This window comes from Artemia franciscana, chromosome 14, assembly GCF_032884065.1.
Source record: "Artemia franciscana chromosome 14, ASM3288406v1, whole genome shotgun sequence".
NCBI classification, from domain to species: domain Eukaryota; kingdom Metazoa; phylum Arthropoda; class Branchiopoda; order Anostraca; family Artemiidae; genus Artemia; species Artemia franciscana.
Window position 1 is genome coordinate 32,277,538 of NC_088876.1, and position 25,542 is coordinate 32,303,079.

A 25,542-nucleotide genomic window follows, 5' to 3' on the forward strand; every position below is an offset into this window, starting at 1 on the left:
TGTAAACAGTGTAACATTAGTAAACTCAAATTGTCTTGAAACAACTAAGAAAAAACAAAGCTTTTTAGTGCTAGGGAACTCAGTATAACGTTAACGTTGTAAACAGTGTAACGTTAGGATGCGCAATTTGGTCTTGAAACAACTAAGAAAAAACAACGTTATTTAGTGTTAGGAAACTCAGTGTAACGTTAACGTTGTAAACAGTGTAACATTAGTAAACTCAAATTGTCTTGAAATAACTAAGAAAAAACAAAGTTATTTAGTGCTAGGGAACTCAGTATAACGTTAACGTTGTAAACAGTGTAACGTTAGGATACTCAATTTTGTCTTGAAACAACTAAGAGAAAAACAACGTTATTTAGTTTTAGGAAACTTAAGGTAACGTTAACGTTGTAAACAGTGTAACGTTAGGAAACTCAAGTTAGTCTTGAACCGTTCGTCTTGTCATTTTCGGTCTTTCTGGAATTGAATTAATAGGAAACGACCTTTCAATTACATATTCTTCCAATTACGTATTATATTATTATACTACCACAAATGGTATTTTTACCTCTTCTGACCTCACCTTTGTTGGAAATAGGGTACTAAGTCATCGAATTTTCCAATTCTGATGTCATTTTTGGTCTTTCCGGACTTGAATTAATATGAAACAACCTTTCAATTATACATTTTTTCAGTTATGTATTATATTATTATGGTACCAGAAATGGTATTTTTACCCTTTCTGGCCTCTTCTAGGATGGAAAATGGGGTACCAAGTGATGTAATTTTTCAATTCCAATGTCATTTTCTCTCTAGACTTGAACTGATACGAAATGACCTTTAAATCCATAAAGTGTTGTTGAAATTTAAATTCGAGATCCCCCTTTCCGTGAAAAATCTGGTATTTCTGCACGCTCAATTTTTGATATGTTGTTAAGCGAATTTTTTCAACAAGTTGGGGCCCAAGACATTTTTGTTGCTCAAATGCCCAGGTTCGGCCCTTTCTTTTGTAGCTATTGGACTATCAGTAGAACATGCTAGTCAAGGCCTCTGTCTCTGTCTCCATACAAAAGTAAAATGTTTTTTTTTTTGTTGTTTGGTGTATTTTATGTGGGAAAATTATTTTAAAAGGCTCAGTATATTTTGTTATTAATGCAGTAGTTGATTTTTTTTTAATAATAGTTGTAGTTTTTATGTATAGCTAGTATATTAAGTTATACTTTTATTGCATTTGGCAAGGACACCACAATGAAATTCTTAACCGGCGCAGTAGACTTTTTATAACAAACTTGTCTATAGCGTAAGCTTGCCTCGTAATAAATACCTAAATTTAATTGACTCAATTCTTGTTTTAGCAGTAGAGTTTAGGTTGAATAATACAGTTATAAATTTGTAAATGTGTTGTAGTGATTAGATAAAAATCACTGATACCGTTAAGTCCCTATGGTTTTGTTAGTGATTAAACTTAAATACTTAGAACTACTAAAAAAAAAAAAAAAAAAAAAAAAAACATTTATCAAATCAACTAGGATGACTGTTTGCAATTTGGTGAAATCCTTACTAACCTGATCGAATCACTCGTTTTATTATGACTATCACATATAAATTTATATCAAATATATATATACATATACTAGCTGTTGGGGTGGCGCTTCGCGCCACCCCAACACCTAGTTGGTGGGGGCGCTTCGTGCCCCCCCCCAAGCCCCCCCGCGCGCGTAAGTCGTTACGCGCCATAATAGTTACGCGCCATTGTAGTTGTGTCCCTATGTCCCACCTGTGAATATAGATATATATATATATATATATATATATATATATATATATATATATTTTATATATATAAATTGCGAATATACAACATTCTTTGCTGTCCCATTGTCTTTGCATATAAATAGATTGTCAGGTTTACCGACTCTTGAACATGCAACATATAATGGTCCATGGGAAAACAATCTGTATTCAGATCTATACCTCATGATTCTAATGATTGCCCTTGAGCTTTGTTGATGGTGATTGCTAATCGACCATTCCCTGTCCCGGTGTCCCGGTCGTCATTTATATCCCCCTGTTTCCCCCGGTGTCCCCGTTGTAGTTGTGTCCCTGTGTCCCGGTCGTCATTTATATTCCCTCTGTCCCGGTCGTCATTTGTATCCCGGTGTCCCGGTCTGTATATACATTCGTTTTTTAGTTTTATTTTTCTCCTTTATTTTTTTCCTTTTTTTTCTTTTTTAGTTTATTTAGATTTTTAGATTTTTTAGTTTTTTTTATTAGTTTTTAGTTTTTTTTTCTTTTTAGTTTTTTTGTAGTTTTTACCTTCTTTTTAGTTTTGTTAGTTTTTTTTTTTTACTTATGTCCTGGTCGTCATTTATACTCCCTGTGTCCCGGTGCTTTGTTGATTGCTAATCGAACATTCCTTTTGTCCTGGTCGCTTTCTCTTTGAGTGTCGTCATTTATTTTTTTTCTTTTTTAGTTCTTTTAGTTTTTACCTTTTTTAGTTTTTTTTAGTTTGTTAGATGAAAATTTTTTTTTGTTTTTTCCTTTTTTTCTTTTTAGTTTTTTATTGGTTTTTACCTTTATTTTAGCTTATTTTTCAGTTTTTTCCTTTTTTTAGTTGTTTTTTATTTTTTATTTTTTTTAGTTTTTTACCTTTTTTTAGTTTTTTTAGTTTTTTTAGTTTTTTAGCTTTTTTACTTTTTTTTATTAGTTTTTGGTTTTTTTTGTAGTTTTTGCCTTTTTTTAGTTTTTTCAGTTTTTTTTTAGTTTTTTATTGGTTTTTACCTTTATTTTAGCTTATTTTTCAGTTTTTTCCTTTTTTTTAGTTTTTTTTAGTTTTTTTAATTTTTTACCTTTTTTTAGTTTTTTAGTTTTTTTAGTTTTTTAGCTTTTTTATTTTTTTTTATTAGTTTTTAGTTTTTTTTGTAGTTTTTGCCTTTTTTTAGTTTTTTTAGTTTTTTAGCTTTTTTATTAGTTTTTAGTTTTTTTGTAGTTTTTGCCTTTTTTTAGTTTTTTTCTTTTTAGTTTTTTGTAGTTTTTACCTTCTTTTTAGTTTTGTTAGTTTTTTTTTACTTATGTCCTGGTCGTCATTTATACTCCCTGTGTCCCGGTGCTTTGTTGATTGCTAATCGAACATTCCTTTTGTCCTGGTCGCTTTCTCTTTGAGTGTCGTCATTTATTTTTTTATTTTTTAGTTCTTTTAGTTTTTACCTTTTTTAGTTTTTTTTAGTTTTTTAGATGAATTTTTTTTTTAGTTTTTTCCTTTTTTTCTTTTTAGTTTTTTATTGGTTTTTACCTTTATTTTAGCTTATTTTTCAGTTTTTTCCTTTTTTTAGTTTTTTTTATTTTTTATTTTTTTTTAGTTTTTTACCTTTTTTTTAGTTTTTTTAGTTTTTTTAGCTTTTTTACTTTTTTTTATTAGTTTTTAGTTTTTTTTGTAGTTTTTGCCATTTTTTAGTTTTTTCAGCTTTTTTTTTAGTTTTTTATTTTTTTTTATTAGTTTTTAGTTTTTTTTTGTAGTTTTTGCCTTTTTTTAGTTTTTTTTAGTTTTTTAGCTTTTTTATTAGTTTTTAGTTTTTTTTGTAGTTTTTGCCTTTTTTTAGTTTTTTTAGTTTTTTAGCTTTTTTATTTTTTTTTATTAGTTTTTAGTTTTTTTTTGTAGTTTTTGCCTTTTTTTAGTTTTTTCAGTTTTCAGTTTTGTCACCTGATCCAGTTTTTTCAGGTGACGTCACCTGATCCATCCACAGATCCACACACAGACAACTTATTTTTATATATATAGATATATATATATATATATATATATATATATATATATATATATATATATATATATATATATATATATATCTGTATATATAAATATGTAGTTATTTTCACTTTACACACAATATATTTATTATACTTTTATTTATTACATATTATTTATTTTCTATATATTATTGATTTGTTACATATGTTCATTGTATATTACTGTTACTTTATATATTATTATTTGTAATATATGTGCTAATATATCTATTTTTGTCTTATTTTAGTCCTCAGAACCTGCTGTTAATATTGAAAGAGATTGGTATTTATACAGGTCTTACTTGGCCCAAAGGAAGTATGGCCTCGTTAATGACGAAGTAAAATCCTCGAGTAGTGCTATCTTGCAACCTCTGAAACTACTTGCACAATACCTAGGCTCTCCATCGTCAAGGTAAAGATACAAGTGTGCCATTAGAAATACTTTTAATCGATGTTTTTTGCTGAATCAGCAGAGGTTGATGCGCGGACCTTGTGTAGCCGCCACTGCACGGGGCCTGGCGTCGTGGTCATAATGTAGTGGAAACAATAATAATTTAATGGGAAACCCCAGCCGTACATTACCGACTTTTTATGTGAGGCCCCTCGTGAAGTCACAAAATTACTCACGTGATTTCAATTCGTATCATATTCGGCCCTGTTAGAGCGGGATCCAGTGCAGTCGCACCTCTTACCACCCCCAAAGGCCGGCAATGTGAATCAGCTTCAAGTGATGATTCTTCTCACTTTGCATTTTTTTTAAGTGCGTTTATAATTTTTCGTTAACATGGGCTAGAGTTCGTTCTTTACTTGTTTAATGTGACATTGCAAGCATGATTTGGCATAAACACGGCTAAAGCGCAATTTACAAAAAAGTGGATTGTTGTTATTCTAACTAGTTAGAAATGAAACTGTTATTAGAATATTACTAGAATGTTAGTTTTTAGAATGTAATCTTTTACATGGTATGAGCCCAGTATGTTTTGATCCGACACGAATTACAAGCTCATCTTTTTCTCTGATTGATAAATTTTTGCACCTTATCCATGCGAGGCTACATTCGTGGTTATGGAAGATACGTCCGATCATTGTGTTTTAATGTCTGACTTCAGAGCGCAAAAGATAGCCAATAAGAAAATCATATGAAAAGGAGAAATTTCTCAAAAGTAAATATGAATGAACTGAAATCTAATCTTAGCGATATAGATTGGAGTGAAGTTACTAACGAGAATGATCCAAATACATCCTTGGATGTATTTTACCGAATTCTGAACGAAAAACTGTATCTTCATTGCCCATTTAGAGCTACATACCGTAAAAGAAACTAGCCCAAAAAACCTTGGATAAGTTTATCGCTTCTAAAATCTATCAAGGAAAAAAATTGACTCTATAAGATAAAAATGAAATACCCCTCAGCTCATAATGTACAGCGATTCAAAAATTACAAAAATTTGCTGGTTAAAATTCTTAGAACAAGTGAACAAACTTATTATGGAAATTCATTTAAAGAATCGGATTCACCTCAGACTACATGGAAATTAATCAAGGAAAAAATTGGAATAATACTAAGACATCACACCCTGAAGTGATCATAAATGAAAGTGGTGTTGAATTGAAGGGGAAGGATGTTGTTGCAGATTATTTTTGTAATTACTTTTCCCATTTTAGTGCTACTATTGATCTGGAATCCCCTGAATCTTTATTTGGTTCATATAAAGATTATCTACCGTCATCCGAAAATTTTAGTATGTTCCTGGCCCCTGTTACTATCGGTGAATTCCAGAAAGTAATTACGAATTTGAAACGTGGTACTTCCCTAGTCTGGATGGGCTCTCCTCAAATATTCTGAAAGAACTTGCTTGTGTAATCCATGTCCCATTGCTTCATATTTTAAACGCATCTATATCATCAGGGATCTTTCCAGAAGTATGGAAACCTGAACGAGTAATTCCAATTCATAAGAAAGGTGATAAGACAGATGTAGGCAACTATCGCCCAATAGCTATGCTTTCTCCAATATCTAAGGTTCTAGAAAAAATTATTCAAGAAAGAATTGTATCGTATTTTAATAAAAGGAATTTATTTACTAAAAATCAGTTTTGGATTCAGGTCGGGTCATTCCATTGAACAAACTATTGCTGCGCTAATCTTAGAGATTAATGATTCACTAAATGATGATAATCATGTGTCTGCTCTCTTCTATGATATAAAAAAGGCATTTAATACGTTAAACCATGAAATCTTGATGGAAAAAATTAATAACAACGGTATTAGAGGTAAAGGCTACCTGTATCTAATAAAATCTTACCTGCATGATCGAAAAATTTAGGTAGAAATAAATGGACATCTGTCAAGCCATATCGTTATTGATGATATTGGAGTCCCCCAGGGATCTGTATTGGGGCCATTACTATTTTTGATCTATATAAATGATCTCCAAAGGTATTTACCCCAAGATAATAGCTTAGCAGTAGTTTTAGCAGATGATACGGCTGTGACAGTAAAAGCTAAAACCCCATCTTTGTTGGCTGAGAAAATGGTGACAGCAATGAAATCTTTGAATAAATGGTTTGCGTGTAACTGCCTAGCTCCGAACTTTTCTAAAACTGAATTCATGATTTTCGGGTGGTCACAGCGGGCGATAAATAAAATTACCATAGATGAGTTAATTGTATATCAAAGTAGGGTAAAAAGAGTAAATTCATTTCGTTACCTTGGGATTATTCTCGATGAGCTTTTATCTTTCCGTAAGCATTCTGATTATTTGAGATTTAAGCTTGCCCATCACTTAGGTTGTCTTCATAGATTGAAAGAGGTGTGTCCTTTTTCCATCCTTAAAATTTTATACCATTCTCTAATTGAATCATATCTTAATTATTGCCCCATAGTTTATCTCAACACATTTATGGTCCATCTGCAACCTCTTCGGATAATTCAAAATAAGGTAATTAGAATTCTGGGTACTTTTGTTCATCGCCCTGTGAGACTTAATAATCTGTCAGAAACCCAAACTTTGTATATTTTTCTCAATATACTTAATCTCAAACAATTGAAGGACGTGCATACAGCAATGTGGTATTATGATATCCAATCCTCAACAAATTATTTCCATGATTTGGGTATAATTGGGACTCCCACTTCTCCTGCCCACTGCATCCGCTCCTAGAGGTATCGCCTTCCGCCAATCAAATCAGAAAGAGCAAGATTCTCAATCAGATACCAAATTCCTCATATTGTAAATAAACTTAACTTAATAGAAATGTCCCGAGTTTCACAAGTCGATTTTCTTTGAAAAAGCATATTTCAAAAATAGTTCTTTGCCTGGATGTCGGGATTGATTAATATTAGATTTTAGTATGTATTTTGCTGTGGTGTTCTCACGCTGGGGTGGTCTCCTCTCTTATCTCCTACCTTGTATGTTTTTATTGTCTTAGTTTTTTTTTCTCTTTTTGGAATTATTAGTGTGACGAGACATTGTGTTTTTTTTCTATGCATTTGTACTGCCACAGCCTTACGAGCTCTGCTCTCTGTTGGGGCATAATATTGTTTTTGTATATTTTTAATTTGAATTAATAAATATTGATTGATAACCTCACAACCTCAAACTGAGCCTGTATCTCAAAACACGCTAGACCAAGATGAAAACAATCAAAGGAAAATCATCCATCAAAACTATCATCAGGATTTGGAACATTGTCATGACACGATTTGAACTCTAATCCTTGCCTTCTCAAGGATAGTACAATCGCCATAGGTATGACAGCAAGCTAAATTATTTTAATATTAATTGTGATAATGCAATATCAACAAATAAGATAATAACTATAAATAGATATGGGTCTGTAATCTTGTTTTGACTTGGGGCCTCCTTTATTTGAGAGAATTACTTTGAATCTTTTCAGTGAATCGGGAGAAACTCCCGTTTGAAGTAATAAATTGATAACTTGTACAAGACAATAAATCGTACTCCAGTGCTTTTAAGTTCCTTAGGTTGATGCCATTAGTACCTCCTGAGTTAGACTTAATGGATTTTACCACCTTTAGATTTTCTTCAGTATTGCAACGTTAAAATTTTATCTCACAGATATTTCCACAATTAGCGACTAAATCCTCATCCAAAAAATCGTCAAATTAATTTAATAACCTCTTAACTTGAGCGTTCTTTGCAATACTAGCGAAACATTTAGTTAATAGCTCGCGATTAACGTTCTCTCATTCATATTCTCGGCAATGATTGATAAAGAACTGGACTTGTCATTTTTTTTTTTTCAGTGAGCTCAGGAAGTACCATCCGAGTCCCTTTAACTCCTCGAATTTAGTCTTACGTCAAGTATTGGGACACTCTACATATAATATTTATTTAAAAAAAAAGACGCTTCAATTATTTTATCGGTGATCAAATTTTACCTTGGCCTAAACTTTTTAAGCTTTACAAGTTTGAATGGGTACGCCTCATAATACACTAGCTAAATGATTTCCAAAATATAGTAGTTGTGAAAGCGTAATCTTTAAAATACAACTTAAATCATACCAAAACCTTTATTGTTTTTTTTTTTTTAGCTCACGGATCTTCACCTTTTTTGTCGCACTCGGTTTTCGCTACTCAAAATGAAAGATTTTTTACTAAAATTACGACTGGCAAATTATCTGAGGAAGAGTAGAGAGCCAAATCAACATAACTCTGCCTCAAAAATTTCGAGTCGACAATACGCTATAGATTAGAGTCGCCGAATGATTTAGCTATACGCACAGGAATAGATGATAAAGAAAAAAAAATCATTAGCAACCATTAGGCTTAAAAAATTCAAATTATGTCGACATAAATACAACAGATAAAAGTTATAATTATCCATGGAGACTAAATCATGTCTTGCATGAGATACCCCATGCATCTGCTCCCAGTGGGAGTTCGCACCCCTCCCTTGTGCCCAGGACAAAATTTGATGAGAAATTTACACGAAATTTTCTGACCAAATTTTAGCGATTTATTTTCATTTATTGACAGAATTTTATCAACTCTGCCCTCTACTTAATTTTAATAAAAATAAAATTTAAAAAATTACGATAATGATTACAATTTGTTTGAAATTTTGCGTCCCTAAAATTTCTGCTGCGCCCGGGAAAGTACCCCCTCTATCTACGCCCTAAAAGTAATGCATTTTTTACCCCAAGACTCAATTTGAAGCATAGGAGAGGTCATATACAGGATTTGAAGAAAACTGGAGCTTTTTGGGAGGGATTAAAGAGAAAAGGCTTCGACGGGTTAGGGTGGAGGAGAAGCGTGTGTAGCTGCTTTGGCCTCAGATGGCTCGGTTTTCAATGAGTGGTCACTTGCAGTAGTGGTTTATAAAGTATTTATGCTGTTGAAGTTTTAAAGTAGTAATTCTAGAAAAAAAAATATGTCAACCGAAATGATAGTTTTCTATCATGATATTTTTTGGTTTCTCAAGGAGTTAAAAAAAAAAAAAAGCGGATTCTCTATTTAAGTATAGGACCATGAGTAACAGTTATTAGAGTTAGCAGAAGACCTCTAACGTCCATGACGGAATGAGGAGTTCTATTTTCAGCCATATTCCCCAAAATAAAATAATAATTTTTTTAGGACAACTGTTGTGGAAGCCTTGAATAGTCAAATGAATGCTCCCATTGATCCTGATAATTATGGAGTAATCATTGTTGGAGCGACTATCTTTATATGGCAGCAGAATTATGAGGCTGCCTTAAGACTTTTGCATGGCTCCAAGCTGCTAGAATGGTATTCTTACTTTTTATTCATACTTTTTATAGTTATACTTATTATTCTTATATACTTATTAATATTCTTATTTTCCGGACAAATTTTGGTGAAATTTTTCATTTAATGAAATTTTTCATTTACTTAATTTTAATAAAAATAAAATTAAAAAAATTACAATAATTATTCTAATTAAAATTATTATTATTGTTTTATTCTTATTGGTATACTTATTATTCTTACTTAAACCCAAAGCTTATGTCCTTTTCCTTGTATCTCTTTTTAATGTCTCTTAAGTGGAGCACTGGAGAGGAAGGAATCAAGCTACTCAAGTATTTGATAGCTTAGATACCAGAGTTTTTTGCTGAATTATGATTTTAAGGATTCTACTGTGGATTAGAGTTTGGATCAAGAAAAGGGTCACTTTTACTATATAGCCCCTACCTAATATTCTTCTGATATGTTTCTCTGATGCTCACTCCTAATGAAATGTACCTAAGTATGATAAAAATATAGTACTTTAGAAACTAATTTGGGCCATATATTTGCACATTAGGGGGATGGGGTAAAGTGTAGCGTGTCTGCATCCCTAATGTGTTAGGTATAATTATTCTGCATATTATGAAGTAAGAATACTTTTCTAACTTCACACTGTCCAAATAATTTCATCTCCCCCCTGATGTGTAAATATATGGCCCAAATTATATATTTTCCATTTATTCTGTCGCTTCTATTTGTCCTGTCTCAAGCTAAGCTGAAAGAAAATAACGAAAAAAAACCGGTTATATAATGCGTCAATGAATAAACATTTTGAGCGGTGGGGCTATATTATACAAGTACTAGAAAAGGCCTATTTTATAGTCTGTGCAATTATATCTGTATTTTTGCTTCGTATAATTTTATGGATATTTTTTCCAGTTATTTGCTTATACAGCTTGTATTTACTATATTTTGGGTGTATATTTACCTAAAGTTTAAGGTATGTCTTGCCTCTGAAACAACCGAGCTTGTGACAACCCTGCACTTTGCGTAAAAACAAAACAAAAAAGAAGAAAACAAAACAAAAAAGAGGAAAACAAAACAAAAAACGAGCTTGTGACAACCCTGCACTTCGTGTAATAACAAAATAGAAAAGAAGAAAACAAAACAAAAAACGAGCTTGTGACAACCCTGCACTGTAACTTGCATAAAAACAAAACAAAAAAGAAACAGTACTTTCACAGTTTTATTTAATAGTCTCATATCTATCCTTTCACTGCATCAGAACTATGATATTATTTCGACTTTTTCTTGGAGAAGGAATTAAACTTGTTTAAAAACTGGGAAACTTGTCCTTTTTTTCAATACTTTTCAACTAATATTCAACGTATTTTCTATCTAAAAAACTATGTAAAACAAATGTCAAAATACAGTTTAGTTGATAAATAGACTTATTTATTAACAAATGAACTAACTTCATTTGTATACAATCCTAATAAGGGGGTTAATGCCAGATTTGCCTCTCACTCAATCGGACTATCTGTGTTGGCTTTTTCTACAATTAGCTATGGCTTGATGCCCACAACTATTCGATTTTAATTCAAAATCAGCGGCTTGAATTAAAATAAACACTAAATAAAATAAAAACTTTTGATCAGAATATTTAAATCTAAAATTTCACTATATCAGGTTAAAATTCAGAATTCAGATTAGAATATCATAAGCCTTAAACACAAAAAACTTTTGATTATAATATTTCTCAGACAAAACATGCTTATTTTTATAACCGACTCTAATGATGTAGCATGTTATATTTGTTTTCCTCTTAATTGTGAGAAGAGGGCATGTGGTCCTTGCTGGTAATGTTGATATATTTAACCCCAAAGTCACGATCTGCCTAATGCCCCAAAGTTGCACCATGGGCAGCTTTGAATTATATCAGAACTATAGGGCTTAAGTGTTCAAAAGGCTTTTAAAATGTATGATAGAAAAAAAATAGCGGATACAGATTTGCTAGATGTTTACCAGAGAAATCGCTTACGGATTGTTCTTGGTATCTGGCTGAATGACCGTATTTCAAACAGTAGGCTGTGCGAAAAACGTGGTTCTACCCCGCTTTCTAGGGCTATAATGAGAGAAAGGTTGAGAAGGCTTGTGCGGGTTCTGTGGATGAATGATGACATATTACCGAAGATTGTCCCTTTTGACCAACATTCAAGGGCTAAACAGAAAGCAGGTCGTCCGCGATTGGGGTGGGGGATGTTATAAAGAAAGATTTCTGGGGAATTGGAACTTCCCTAGAGGGTGTAAACAGTGAGGTTTTCAATAGATTGGGATGGAAGAGGAGCATGAGTAGTTGTGTTGGCCTCAGGGGGCTTGGTTCTGGGGTTAGTTGTTAGTAGTTGTAGTATTGAAAAAAAATATATAGATTAAAGTGGCTAAATCGATGTTGTTCTGACAAACACGACTCCAAGGTATGATAAGGCCGTAAAAACTCATTATTGAAAAAAAATTTACAGGTTAGAAAGTTTGGAATTATTTAATTTTTTTAATTATTAAATAAAATATTATTAAATAAAGTTTGATGAACCTGAAGTAGCAACTTATAGACTTTTTCTGCAAATAAATAAGACAAAAAATAGCCCGGTACTTTTTGTTTTATATCCGAAAACATTTATCGGGTGATGAAAAAGAAGAAAAACTAAAACACATATTAAAACAGCATAAAAAGATAAAAACTATACATAATTATTATTTATCATTGATCTTAAAGCCTTAGGGCCCTGGCAGTATAAAATGAAAATTTTCAGATTTACTTAGTTTACACTGCATAAGCATTGCACAAATTACAAAAATATATATTTTGTAAAACAATTGACTGTTATTGTGCTAAAATAGCACTTTCGGGCTAAAAATGGCAATCCTGAGCACGTGCTACAGTGCTACACCTAATGAAATAGTTTCATAATAGCACTTGCGTGCTACAGGTGGCAACCCTGGTTTTAAATAGTAATATCTTTGTTCCAGTCATGCACTGATGCTTCAAGTTTACATAAAAATGGACAGAATGGACATGGCGACTAAAGTATTGAAGAAGATGCAAGAGATAGACGATGATAGTGTTCTAACCAATCTGTCTCAAGCGTGGCTTCATTTAGCAATGGTAGCTATATTTTCATTATGGTTTCATTTTCATTTTGTTGGATATTCAATTTTACATTCATGAGTGACCTATCGCTTCTTGAAGAGCATTTTTGTTCAAGCCAGGGATTTGTAAGTCTCCTGAATGGGTTTTTCGGCCATGGTGATTCCAATGATGTACTTTTCGTTTCGATCTGACGCCATTTTAAAGAGTTTTCAGGCTATTTTTGAAATTTTCTTAAATTTGTTTTCAAGCTAACATTTTACTCAAAGACTAATTTAGATAATAGTATTACCTTAATACCGTTCCTGTATCAGCTGGAAATGACAATTTTTTCTCACTTACGGTTTTTTTAAACCTGTTTTTTAATTTTTGGCTACTATAGGCCATGGTTCATTCCTTACTAGATTGCAGTTACCACTAAACCATGATTTCAGCTCCTTAATTGCGTAGAATTTGCCTTTCATTCTATAAAAAAAAAAAAAAAAAAAAAAAAGAAGGAAAAGTGTCCTTTTTCATTTATCCAACTAACCAGTACACCTTTCTTAATCTTTTCACCTAACTAAGCAAAACTTTTATTGACCTAAACCTTTAATGAAATTAAACTAACTATCGCAATTAACTTAATTAACTTGTAAACCTAAACTAACAGATTCACTTAGGGACATTTTCAGAGGATGAGGGCATCGTAGCACAGATGTCTCTGATGTCTGAAGAAACTAATTATTATCAGTTTTGAGAATGGTCAAAACTGATAGGCTCCGAGCATTGAAAAGGATGTTGGTAGAGTTTTTCTACGGATTATAGGGGTATAAAATATAAACTAGTAACATTTAAAAGTGTTTGTTCAAAATGTAAATAATTTCTCTTAAGGGGTTCAACTCCTTTGTCTCTTTGCCAATGCCCATATATACTATCTTAGGGATATAGCATCAACTTAGGGTGACTGCCTTATGCTGGGTTTGGTTTGATCCTATAATAGCTACTTCTAGTTTGAAAATACTGTTGCACATCAATTTGTAGGGGGGGGTCAATAATATTTGGTTTCCTGAGGCCTCAAAAAGTGATTTGGGGGCCAAAATTGTCGTGGAAGGTCTTTAAAATCAGTATGATAGGGAGACTTATTGTTGAATCTCCCTTCATTTGAAAGTACGTAATACATATCTCCTTCCCCGCATTTAATGCAAAATATTTTTTTTTCATTACTGTTATAGAGTGAAGACGAATGTTTGAATTGTACCATTCGATTTTTTTTTCTATTTTAGTTTTTTTTTCAGTTATTGAGGTTTATTTTATTTACTTGACTTTTTTCCTCTCAAATAAATTCCACCAAAATTCTCATATACAAGGTATGCATATAAGAACCGCGATATCATCCAAAAGAGGTGTGGTCGCAATTAGCCAGAATGTTTCCCATTATATTTCCACCCAATTGTTTGTATTCTTTCTCATTACAATAGTAAAGATAGTACAAGTTATGATGCAACTTCATTAAACAGTTAATTTATTTGCAGATGTATTATTAGTTTCCAATTAATATTATTGTTAATTCAACCTTAGCTGTCATATATTGCAGAGATAACCGTGTCAATTTTTTTATCATGTGCCCAAAATTCTATTGACGAAAATAATTTTTTTTTTCTGGTACTTAAATTTAGAAAACAAGGATATTGGTACACGTTTATGAAAGTAGGTCGAGACGAAATATATAAGCTAACATGAAATAGCCTTAAAAAATTGGTACATATTGAGAACTTTACATGAAAAGCTCACATAGTCTGTTCGTTGTACAAGTTTCGTATAGAAGACTACATAAAAGCAGATCGAGTCCAAAAAATGTACAGCTTTCAACACTTGGCTCCCACCAGTCAGTGGCGTCAATTCTCGAAAATTTAGGGGGAGGGGTACAATTCGTTTTTTAATATCTCGGGGGGGGGTGTCGTTTTTTCAATTTTTCCAACGAAAATGTCCCAAAAACAGTTTTTAAAAATCTAGTTAGGAGCACATGAGGCTCCTGCCTTCTCAATTGACGCCACTGTCGCCAGTTAAATCACCAAAACTGAATCCCCTTTGGTGTCTTCCAAGAACCATTACTGAATTGTAAACCCATTTTCCAAAGTTAAGTATGAAAACTTTCTGACCAAAAAAAGCCAAAACATAGCCTAGTAGATTTTATTCCCTGTTGCTATGAGAGGAATTCATATATTTTTAAAGGACTTTAGACACTACAGGGATATCTTAGGAAATGGATCTGTTAAAAATAAGTTTAAGAAAACATTGAAAATCTTTCGATGTTGTAGTGTCAGCACTTTGAAAATGATTTAATGGACTTGACCGTCGATCTTAAAATTAAACAGCTGATAGCTTAGTAAAATGATTTGGGGTAATGACATCCGCAGCAATTAATTTGAGAGAAAAGGGCTCGCCGTGCCTCGTCAAAATTGCATAAAATACATAGGTTATGAGGTAACGTTTTAAAAATTATGCGAAAAATTGCGATGTCTCGAAGGTACAGACACAGACTTTACTTAAGTTTAATTTCTCTATCCATAATTATGAACAATATGAAAAAGAAATACTGAAAACAAGTGCACCATGGGAAAAAAAGGAAAACTGGGTTGGTGATCCTTTGTCTGAGGGGTATGGGTTTGATTCCTGGCGTGGTCGGCTATTTTGGTTGTGATGGGGGTCATTGGTGTGACTGTAAGCTCAGCCAGAATCGAACCAGCTCTAAATAGATACCTGGAGAAACCTGGAGAAGGTAAGCCGGAAGGGTGTGCGAAAGCACAGGATGGCTGGTCCCTTAACCCCCCATTGCACTTCGTGGCTGAAGGGCCACAAAATGGAGATCATCACTGGCAGTTTGGACCTCGAGGATCTAGTGCCATCATACATACTTCTTTTTTTTTTACTTACTCGGAGTTCCATCAAATGAGCAAAAAACGTATCTCGAAGGGCTACATAGTTCGTAACTGGGAGGATTGGAAGGGATTTTTAAACAAAACGCCCGAAAATAAAAAAGATTCAAAAATTCAATGTGACAACTAAAGAAAGAAAGACGAAATATTTTCAGTTTGTATTCTCTTAGGGTGGTGAAAAACTCCAAGACGCTTTCTACGTTTTCCAAGAGCTGGTTGACAAAGAGGTCATCACTCCTTTAATCTTGAATGGTCTGGCCGCTGTCCATATTTGTCAAGAGAGATATCCTGAAGCAGAGTCTGCTCTCCAAGAGGCAGAGCATGTTGATTCCAGTCATGCTGAAACGTTTTTAAATTTGAGTGTTCTTTCTCAGCTTACCGGCAAGTCAGCACAGGTAGCCTAAATTCACTTTTCTTCGCTAAAATTATGTCTATACTATTTTGATTGAGTTTTTACTTATCCACTGTGTTTTTAAACTAATATTTTAGCTTTTTCAACTTAGTTTTACGTTGTTAAAAGGGAACATGTCCAACAAAGAAAGACTGTAAATCAAATCCTGCAATCAGGCTATATAACCATATTTCGGTTTTAGGACCGTATTTTCCAGGCCCTTCAGGCCGTACTTCTATCAGGGTCATATCTGTATAGCAGGAAATCCTAGAATTCTTTTGATTAACCAATTCTGAATTTGTTATAGTTTTATAATGAAGATGTAATTTTTCCTTTTTTGTTGTTGTAATTTTCCCCTTTTACATTTCTGTTTAATTTTTCCCAAGATTGTGATTCCGCCACTGCCTGACTCTCCCTACCGCCCCGTGCAAATACGCCTTATTTCATTTGAAATGAATACCCGATCTGTTGTTCTTTTTAAATTCAGAGAGAGTTTTTGGTTGGAAAAGTGTGCACTAAATAAGTTTGAATTTTGAATATTATCGATATTGATGGCTGAGCCATTTCCTTCGTATATGTTTTAAGCCTAGGATTATAATTAAAATGATTTGTCTTTAAATCTTTATGTTGTTGGGGTAGGCCTAGCATAATGGCAAGTCGAGCTTGGTAAGGTCATATGGCAGTCTAGGGTAAACCGGCTGGCGTGCACGGGGCATATCTAAAAGAACTTGACGACTTCTGCCTGTTAAAGGAGGTTGTCATTATAGTAGTTGGAAGTTACATTTTCTTGGACGGTTCGTCTTTCCAGTTAATTTTCGCATTATTATTAGTAGCTATATACTAGCCTGGTACACTTCAAGATTTTTTTACTTATTAATTTTTTTAAATTAACGTCAAATTGAGGCCTAATCATTTTAAAATTTTATTAAAAACCTGTGAACATCCAAAAATCGTAGAAAAGCTCACAAATTTAGTAACATTTCTAGTGTAAATTTAGTATAATGACCAAAATTTTGTAAACTTACTAGAAGTTTGGTTAGAATGATTTCAGTGAGTTGAGGTAAATCAGTACATTTTTACGTAATAATTTTATTTTTTAAACCGAATTATTAATTTTGATCATAGCATTTTCTAATATTCATAGTAAATTTACAAATTTTCAAGGTAAATTTACAAAATCTTAAAAATTAGTAGAATCACTAATTTTTTAGGAGATTAAGTGAGTTTTTTTTAATTTTTATTTTAATTTTTTAAGCGGCAGTAGGACGGAAGCAACTTCTATTTCTTAGTATTTCGAAGGACTCTTAGGTTCTGCCTATAAGTGGAAACCACTAGTCCTGCTCGAATTCCTGTGAGAAAAAGTGTTTCAGGGCTAGAGGCCTAGAGCTACCTTAATTTTTATTCTACATATTTACTCGAGCAGTCCTTTGATAATTCTTAGGTTTCTTAACAAATTATTGCTTCACTGTAGTGATCTTTAAAGCCTGTTTCTGGGGCCGAAAAGTCCGAAAGCCTGTTTAGCCTGTTATGTCTGATAAGCCTGTTTTTGGGGCCGGAAAGTCCGAAAGCCTGTTATGTCTGATAAGCCTGTTTATGGGGCCGGAAAGTCCGAAAGCCTGTTATGTCTGACAAGCCTGTTTATGGGGCCGGAAAGTTCGAAAGCCTGTTATGTCTGATAAGCCTGTTTATGGGGCCGGAAAGTCCGAAAGCCTGTTTAGCTTGTTATGTCTGATAAGCCTGTTTATGGGGCCGGGAAGTCCGAAAGCCTGTATAGCCTGTTTATGGAGCCGGAAAGTCCGAAAGCCTGTTTAGCCTTTTATGTCTGATAAGCCTGTTTATGGGGCCGGAAAGTCCGAAAGCCTGTTTAGCCTTTTATGTCTGATATGCCTGTTAATGGGGCCGGAAAGTCCGAAAGCCTGTTTAGCCTGTTATGTCTGATAAGCCTGTTTATGGGGCCGGAAAGTCCGAAAGCCTGTTTAGCCTGTTATGTCTGATAAGCCTGTTTATGGGGCCGGAAAGTCCGAGAGCCGGCTTAGCCTCTTATGTCTGATAAGCCTGTTTATGAGGCCGGGCAAAATGCGTATATTTGACTATTGTTTGGATTTAGTACAACAAAAAACATAAAGCACAATGAACAAAACAGATACACAATAAACGCACAATAGAAACTTAAAGCCGATATGGGATGCAAAACAATGCATTGCGTTGAGTTTTTGTCACAACTAATAATTTTAAAAATTGCGATTGCGAATATTCCTTCCCCTGTTATCCCATAAAAAAGGATAGAGTTAATCTAATATATAGCATCGTAATTTTGATGTATTGCTTTTTCAATTTTCTATTTTGTTATTCTTATCAAATAATTTACCCTTTATTAGTTTCTTTGTTGAATCTCAGTTTTTTATTTATTTTTTTACATCACAGATGGTTGGTAAAAACCACCTGAGTGCATTATCCCACCTTGACCTTGTGTACCACCTTGTCCTTGAGCACTACCTTGTCCCAACTGTCATTTTGAGACATACCTTCATACAGTGCTTTCACTATCTCACGACTATTCAAGGCTTCCCGAATTAAGCTTTATAAAAATTATTTTCCGTGCAATCTCCCTCAACGTTTGTGAACTCGTGAATTTTAAAGCGAAATATAAAATCGTTGATTCTTTGAAGCCTTAATTTTCTGGGATATTTCGACGAATCCAATCGTCTTAAGGCGAAATTTGGCAAAATTCGACAAAATTGCTTCTTGTGAAAGTACTACTGATATAAAGGGCTAAAGGAGCGACCGGTTAAAAGTAAGTGTACTTCTCCATATTTGAAAGATTAACTTTTTTTGCGTGTGAGCTGTTTGGAAGCAGAAGTTGCACTCCTTATTTTGTGGATTTCGAGTTAGTTTTCTTAGTTTTCTGGCTTGGTAAATTTTAAATTTTCTGCCTAAATACCAGGGCTAAATAATTCATTAAATTCTAAATAATTTAGGTAATTTTAGTTTATTTAATTTTAAATTACAATATTAAATAATTTAGTAAATATCCTTTAATATATTTTGATATGTTTCATTACACCTTTGGCGATGGAAGGATTACACTTATGCTTTTAAAACTAGCTTTTACCAAACTCTTTCAGGCATTAGATCGTCAATACTGAAACCTCAGTTACTGAATTTGCGTATAATTTTTAATTGTGTCAAAGTTTGATAAGATAAAAAGCGCTTTTTAGGAACTGTTTCTTTAATAACAACTCAGCATGAAGATTTAATAAGTGCCTTGACAATGTTTCTATTTGAGTATACGTAATAAGCGTAACTAATTTATAATATGTGATTGTTAATCAAGTCAGGATTTACGCATAACAAAAACTTGACCGACGTGATTTGTCGTCAAAATGTCAAGTGAACTTTGGTGCTGCGCTGCCTATTCTCAGAAAAGTGATTTTAAAAGAACACAGGAATTCTGTAGTCGCTTATAAACTGTTCGGTGTATCCCAAAAATGACAGCTGAGAGTTCGGTATCACCTCTCTCTTGCATTACTTTTGGCTCATTACTCATCGGGTGCCTTCTCCTTAGGGCTTCCGCTATTCCTGAATTTTTGTGATTTCCTCTTAAATCTCTGTGTCACCCTGAAAAAATGCTTTGGTCTGGGGGTGCCAAAAAGCTTGGGCCTAGGGGCGTCAAAAATTTAAATCCGGCCCTGTTGGTAACCTCCCAATGATGTTTTTTTTGGTTATCTTCCTCATTATTAAGACTACAACTCAAAGGGGAGAGGGGAAGGCATGCGTATAAATTACTATTTGACTCAAACCTAATATTTTTAATAAGTTAAGCTTTGTAAGCCGGGAGGTAAGGACATAGACTTTACAGCAGGGGCGGATCCAAGATTTTTTTTTAGCGGGGAGCGCAAAATATTTTACTCCCATAAACCTACGAACAAAGAAATACCAGCAATTTAAAGGGAACCTCAACGATTACACGCCGTAGGTAATTTGTAGAAATGATTGTAAATTTAATTTAAAATCTGCTGAAGATTAAAGTTCTAATAAATCTGTTGAAATTAAAATGATGTAAAAATATTGATACAAAAAACTGTAAGTTATAGAAACCATCCGGCCATAAAAAAATGAAATGCTGTTCGCCCTCTGCGAAAAATATAGTATTTAATATGGGAACATGATATTATCCCAAACGTTAGGGGGAGTCGCAGGCCCCCACCTGGATTCTCCACTGCTTTACAGGTATTTGAACTTTGTAAGTTTCTATCTTGAAAACGTGGATGTTCAGATATTTATATTGTAAAAAGGCGGTTTAACGAGAAGAAATTTCCAGGAATCAATATTTGAGCTGATCCAAGATTTTATTATGCTTTTTCATTCACCCATTCCAATTGCTTTTTATATTATGGTATTTCATTCACCTATTTCAACTGTTTTCTTTTGAATTTTATTATTGCAGAATTTTATAGAATATTATTTTCCGGGGTTTTATTATGCTTTTATTTGCCTATTTCAATTGTTTTCTTTAGAATTCTATTATGGTATTTCATTCACCTGTTTCAACTATTTTCTTATGAATTTTATTATTGCAGAATTTCATAGAATCTAATGTTTTTCGGGGTTTTATTATGCTATTTATTTACCTATTTCAATTATTTTCTTTAGAATTGTATTATGGTATTCATTCACCTATTTTAACTATTTTCTGTAGAATTTTATTATTGCAGAATTTTAAATCTATTATTTTCTGGGGTTTTACTATGGTATTTAATATATATTTCAGTTATTTTCTTAGAATTCTATTATTATAGAATTTTATAGAATCGGTTATTTTATAGGATTTTTTTTTGTGTTATTTCGCTCACCTATTCCAATTATTTTCTTTAGAATTTTACCATTATAGAATTTCATGGAATCTATTATTTTCCAGGATTTTATTATGGCATTTTATTTACCTAATTTAATTATTTTATTTAGAATTTTATTATTATAGAATTTATAAAATCTATTATTTTCCTGGATTTTATTATGCTATTTTATTCACCTATTTCAAATATTTTCTTTAAATTACTAAAAGAATTGCATCTATATAGGGCATATTGACACCGTCAAAAAGCCTACTTTGAGAATTGCAATAAAAGTGGAACAATAAATATTTTAAGTATTTATTTCAGGTATAAATTGATAATACCTAAAAGATATTATTTGAGACATATAAGGTGTCAGTAACATTTTAAATAGAAATAAGTACTCGTTGAATTTTGTTTGTTTTATCCAAATTCTGGATTACTGGATTACTACTTCTGAACTATGAGGGATGTGGAATAATTAACAACGCTTACATGTGGAAAAAATGTTTCAGCCCAAAATACATATTTATAAGCAACAGGAGAAAGAAAGAAATGGGAACACAAGTGTAATATAAGGTTATTCTATTGTCTGGAAGTGGTTTGAAGCTCATCGAGTAGCCGCTTTAGACCTCATAACCTGGGGGGGTGGGGTATGCCACATGAGTGTAAAATATAAAATTAAATGAATTCAACGTCAGATGTTAAAAAACTTGAGGAGGGAGGGGGAGCTTCCCCTCTGCCTAGGCCTTGAATCGTCACTGACCTCATCCTAAGCTAAACTTAAAATAAACAGAAAGAATATTAATGGATATAGATTCTGAGAAAGAATTAGGCTGTGACTCAATCACTTATTCTTATTGTATTAAATATTCACTAACCTTGAAATTAGTGTGCATTAGGCTTCTAAATTTTTCCTTCAGTGATTGTCATTAGGAACGCTAGCTGGTGAGTTTTTGATACTCACGAGTGAGTTTTTGATACTCACCGTGAGTTTTTGAATAGAAATGATCCAGTTTCCCAAAAATCGCTAAATTTTAGTATTAAAAAAAATTCTTACAAATTTACTAGTTAATAAAAATTTCGAGTTATCTTAAAGATCTTTTTGTTTTTATTTAAAGATTCAATCAAAAACATAAAAAGAAGATTTGCCCCATGAACAGGGCTCGATTAATATGATATATATTACTAAACTGACATAATGTTGAAATTTTTGTGAATTGTTGAATTTTTTCAACATTCAACTTGTAATGTTGAATTTTTTTTTTGTGAAATGCGTTTAAATTTTTATATTATGTATAAACGTAATCAAAGGCACGATAGTATACTCGTGCCTAGAAGTTTAGAATCTGCAAAACTGTCAAATACTTTAGAATCGTAAAATGAATAGGAAATTATTTTAAAGACTTTAGCGGCTAGTCCCCTTTAATGTGAATGTAACCTAATCTTTCTGGTTCCCTGAAATTCAACAAAAAACTAGGCTCTCTTTTCTGCTTTACAGCTATTTTGTCTACTTCAGTCTTTGCTGCAAGTTTTTACTTATCTGCTATACTTTTTAAGCTAATATTTTGTTACTTATTCAAGTTGTTCTCACGTTATTCAAAGGGAATATATCCAATAAAGAAAGATTGCAAAATCAAATTTTGCAATCAAGTTATAGAAACGCATCTTGTTATAGAAGCACTTTTGTCAGGGCCGTATCAAGGGAGGAGGGTACCTGGAAATTTTAGCCTGACTCGTAAAAAGGAATAAAAATACACAATTTTTTGTTGCATTTTGGATTTCTTTTTTTCAATCCTCCTCCTCAAAAAAAAATCCCGAATAAGGCCTTACTGTTGTTTCCAGAAATTTTAATGATTTGAATGTAACCCTTCTTGCATAAGTTTCTTCTCCTGATGTGAAACTGGGAAACTAGGGCGTGTCCTCTTCAACAATAAATGGCCCCATTTATTCTTATCACCAAACTACTTATTGTAAATCCAACAAAGTAGGTTAAATTTAACGTTAAACAGCCCTATTACATTTTGTTTAGACCATTCACGTCCTGGTTTATAATCTGGGATTAAATTTCAACAAAGCCCTTTGGTTACTTTGTGCTACATATATGATAAATAGGTTTTGCCATTGACACACATAGAGTGAAGGTTGTTAATTCTCTAAGCATAAATTTATGATCTCAAATCATTTAAATACCAAGGACAATGAAAATGAATCCGACTGTTTAAATTGGTTAAGTGGATACTTACAAAATCGTAAATAAAAAAAAAATTCTAGAGAAATCGGGAATTCGACTTTCAATGAAAAAGACCTCCCTTTTTCAGCTATCCAGTTTTTGGTAGCACTGGTGCCTGGAAAGGTGCCAAAAAGAAACGTGGGTGACAATTTAACAAAAATAAGCTAAAAACCTAACGCAGTAAAAGCTTAAGAAGCTTTTTTTTTTGCGAAGGCGTAGTTGTCTTTGGAAATTAAAAAAATTGTCAACGTTTGAATTTTTTACGGCCGAAAAGCGTTGCCAAATTTAAATAATTGATCGACACTGACTAACTTTTTGTCAGTGTCAAAATCAAGACTGTTTCAGAAGAGTAAATGTTGAGTTAGTAAAAAAAAGGAAGAAAAAAAAAATTATCAAGCAATAACTTCTTCGGTAACATAAAAGGATTAAAAAGTATCAACGTTAGTTATTTTTGCTGTCAGTTACAAGAAATTGTCTTGTTTGGCAAGTGACAGATTCTTTATTGGTAATTTGATTTGTTTGGCAAGTGCCGGATTCGAGTTTAAATGATTTAATCTGTTTTCACGGCTCAACGTCGTAAGAAAGACAAAAATGTGGTAATTTCGAAGAAAGAAAAAAATGTGGTAATTTCTTCGTAATTTTGAAGTAATCAAAATAGATCTTTTAAATGACGGTTTTCAGGCATGAATACGCCCAAAATAGGCACAGGGAACAAAAAAAAATTGTTCTTATCATTAGTATCTTAAGATTTTCAGTAATGCAGTTATTTTTAGGCTTAAATCGTGTATTAATTTCTTAATTTCTATGGGAAAATCCATCGTGTCGAAATAATAATACAAAAAGAAATATTGTGGGACTTCGTGATAGTGAACTGCAGTTGGTCTGGATAATATAAATGCTCGTGAAAGCTGTGAAGGGCACTCCTTTTCCAAGATCTTAATTAAAGACTTCGATTTTCCTTGAATAGATTCTAGGAAAAATTCTTCGAGGTTGCAGAACTAAGCAAATTGAATGAATTATAATAAAATCTTAAAAATAATAAGTTGCCGAGGGGAAAGAGTGCGTTCTGTGCCAATCACTTAGGGTTTTAATTATTAGTGAGGCTTCCAAAATGACGTTTCGCTTTATTTTTAGTAGCGTTAAGTCGTTAGTTTTTTATGTATAAATTATTTATTTTTGATATGATGATTTTTTTTTTTCTTCTGTTTTTTTTTTCACGCAATAATTTCACGCGTTATTTGCAACTTACATGAATAACTCCTACGTGACATTTTGGTAGGGTGTAAAGAGGGAGGCTTTGAATAAATTGGGATGGAAGGGCGTGCGTAGCTGTGTTGGCCTCAGGTGGCTTGGTCCTGCAGTGAGTTGCTAGTAGCAGTAGTAGTAGAGGTACACTATTTCAGAAACGCTTTTTTTGGTTTTTAATTAAGCCCTGTTTTTATGGATTAGTTTATTTGAAATATGACATACGTTTATTCCAGGAATCTCAGCGATACCAACGGTTGTTAAGGGATGCCCATCCTGAACACTGGTTTCTTTCCGATTTGGACGCCAAGGAACGTGAATTTGATCGTCTTTCCAGGATGTTCTCCCCTTCCGATCAGTCTTAATTCAATTACTATTGCTTTTAGCTGGGTTTCTGGATTTTTGAATTTAATTTTGTTTCAGTGAAAATAAATTGATTCTTGTTTATTAACATTTTTTATGGCAACTCATTATATTGTTGTTTTTTTTCTTTTGCTGATGCTTCATATTAGGGGGGGGCATGTGTTTCTTCGCATTCTTAATAATTCAGTATCAGTCACGGTAACAGTGGCTGTTCTGGCCTCTTTTGTGCCCGGGACAGGGTTTTTATTAGCCCCCCCCCCCTCTATCTCCCAGAAATTTCCAAGACAAATTTTAACAAAATTTTCATTTATTAACAATATTTTCCATTTATTTAAATCTGACTTTTTATTTTAGCCTGTGCAAAATTATTAATTATCTCGACATCCTGTAAAATACGAACAGGTTTGAATTCAAATATGAAAAAAAAATAAATTTATTAAATCTCTACTTACTTTCATTTTCAACGAATGCTTGGTTTTAAGAGAAATAAATTCCAAAAATTGCAAAATCATCATAACCGTTAGATTATTATTTGAAATTTTGCGTCCCTCATTTTCTGCATCCGGGGCAAGTGCCCTCTCCCCTCCCTAAAACCGCCTCTGTCACGGTTTATATTATTTATAAATGTCGGTAACTAGCCTATTGTCTGCGTAATACAACATTTCCTTTACCAAGGAAATGAATCTGATTCAAATTGGTTTAGTGGAAAATTATACAACCATATACGCCTTTAAAAATTCGAAAAACCAGATACTTAATTTTTTAGTGAAAAAGGCCTCCATATGTAGTTATGTAGTCTTACGCTTAGCGGGCACCAAGTTTGAAAATAAGGAACCTATTTGAAAAATCAGAAAAAAAGACCGAAAAAGATATATCATCATGGAGCTCTAGAATTAGCTTTGCTGAAAAAGTAGCAAAAGACAAATACTACTATAAA

The 25,542-nt window shown here is 32.8% G+C and overlaps 1 protein-coding gene across 1 annotated transcript in view; it reads left to right on the forward strand.

Moving 5' to 3' along the window:
* LOC136035596 (coatomer subunit epsilon-like) overlaps window positions 1-24,693 on the forward strand; it is a 36,395-nt gene extending 11,702 nt beyond the window's left edge. The window contains exons 3-7 of the mRNA XM_065717477.1: window positions 4,017-4,180; window positions 9,368-9,520; window positions 12,506-12,641; window positions 15,709-15,933; window positions 24,479-24,693. Of these exons, the coding sequence (XP_065573549.1) occupies window positions 4,017-4,180; window positions 9,368-9,520; window positions 12,506-12,641; window positions 15,709-15,933; window positions 24,479-24,607 (807 nt within the window). The 3' untranslated portion in view covers window positions 24,608-24,693. The remainder of the gene's footprint in view (window positions 1-4,016; window positions 4,181-9,367; window positions 9,521-12,505; window positions 12,642-15,708; window positions 15,934-24,478) is intronic.
* Window positions 24,694-25,542: the final 849 nt, after the last annotated feature.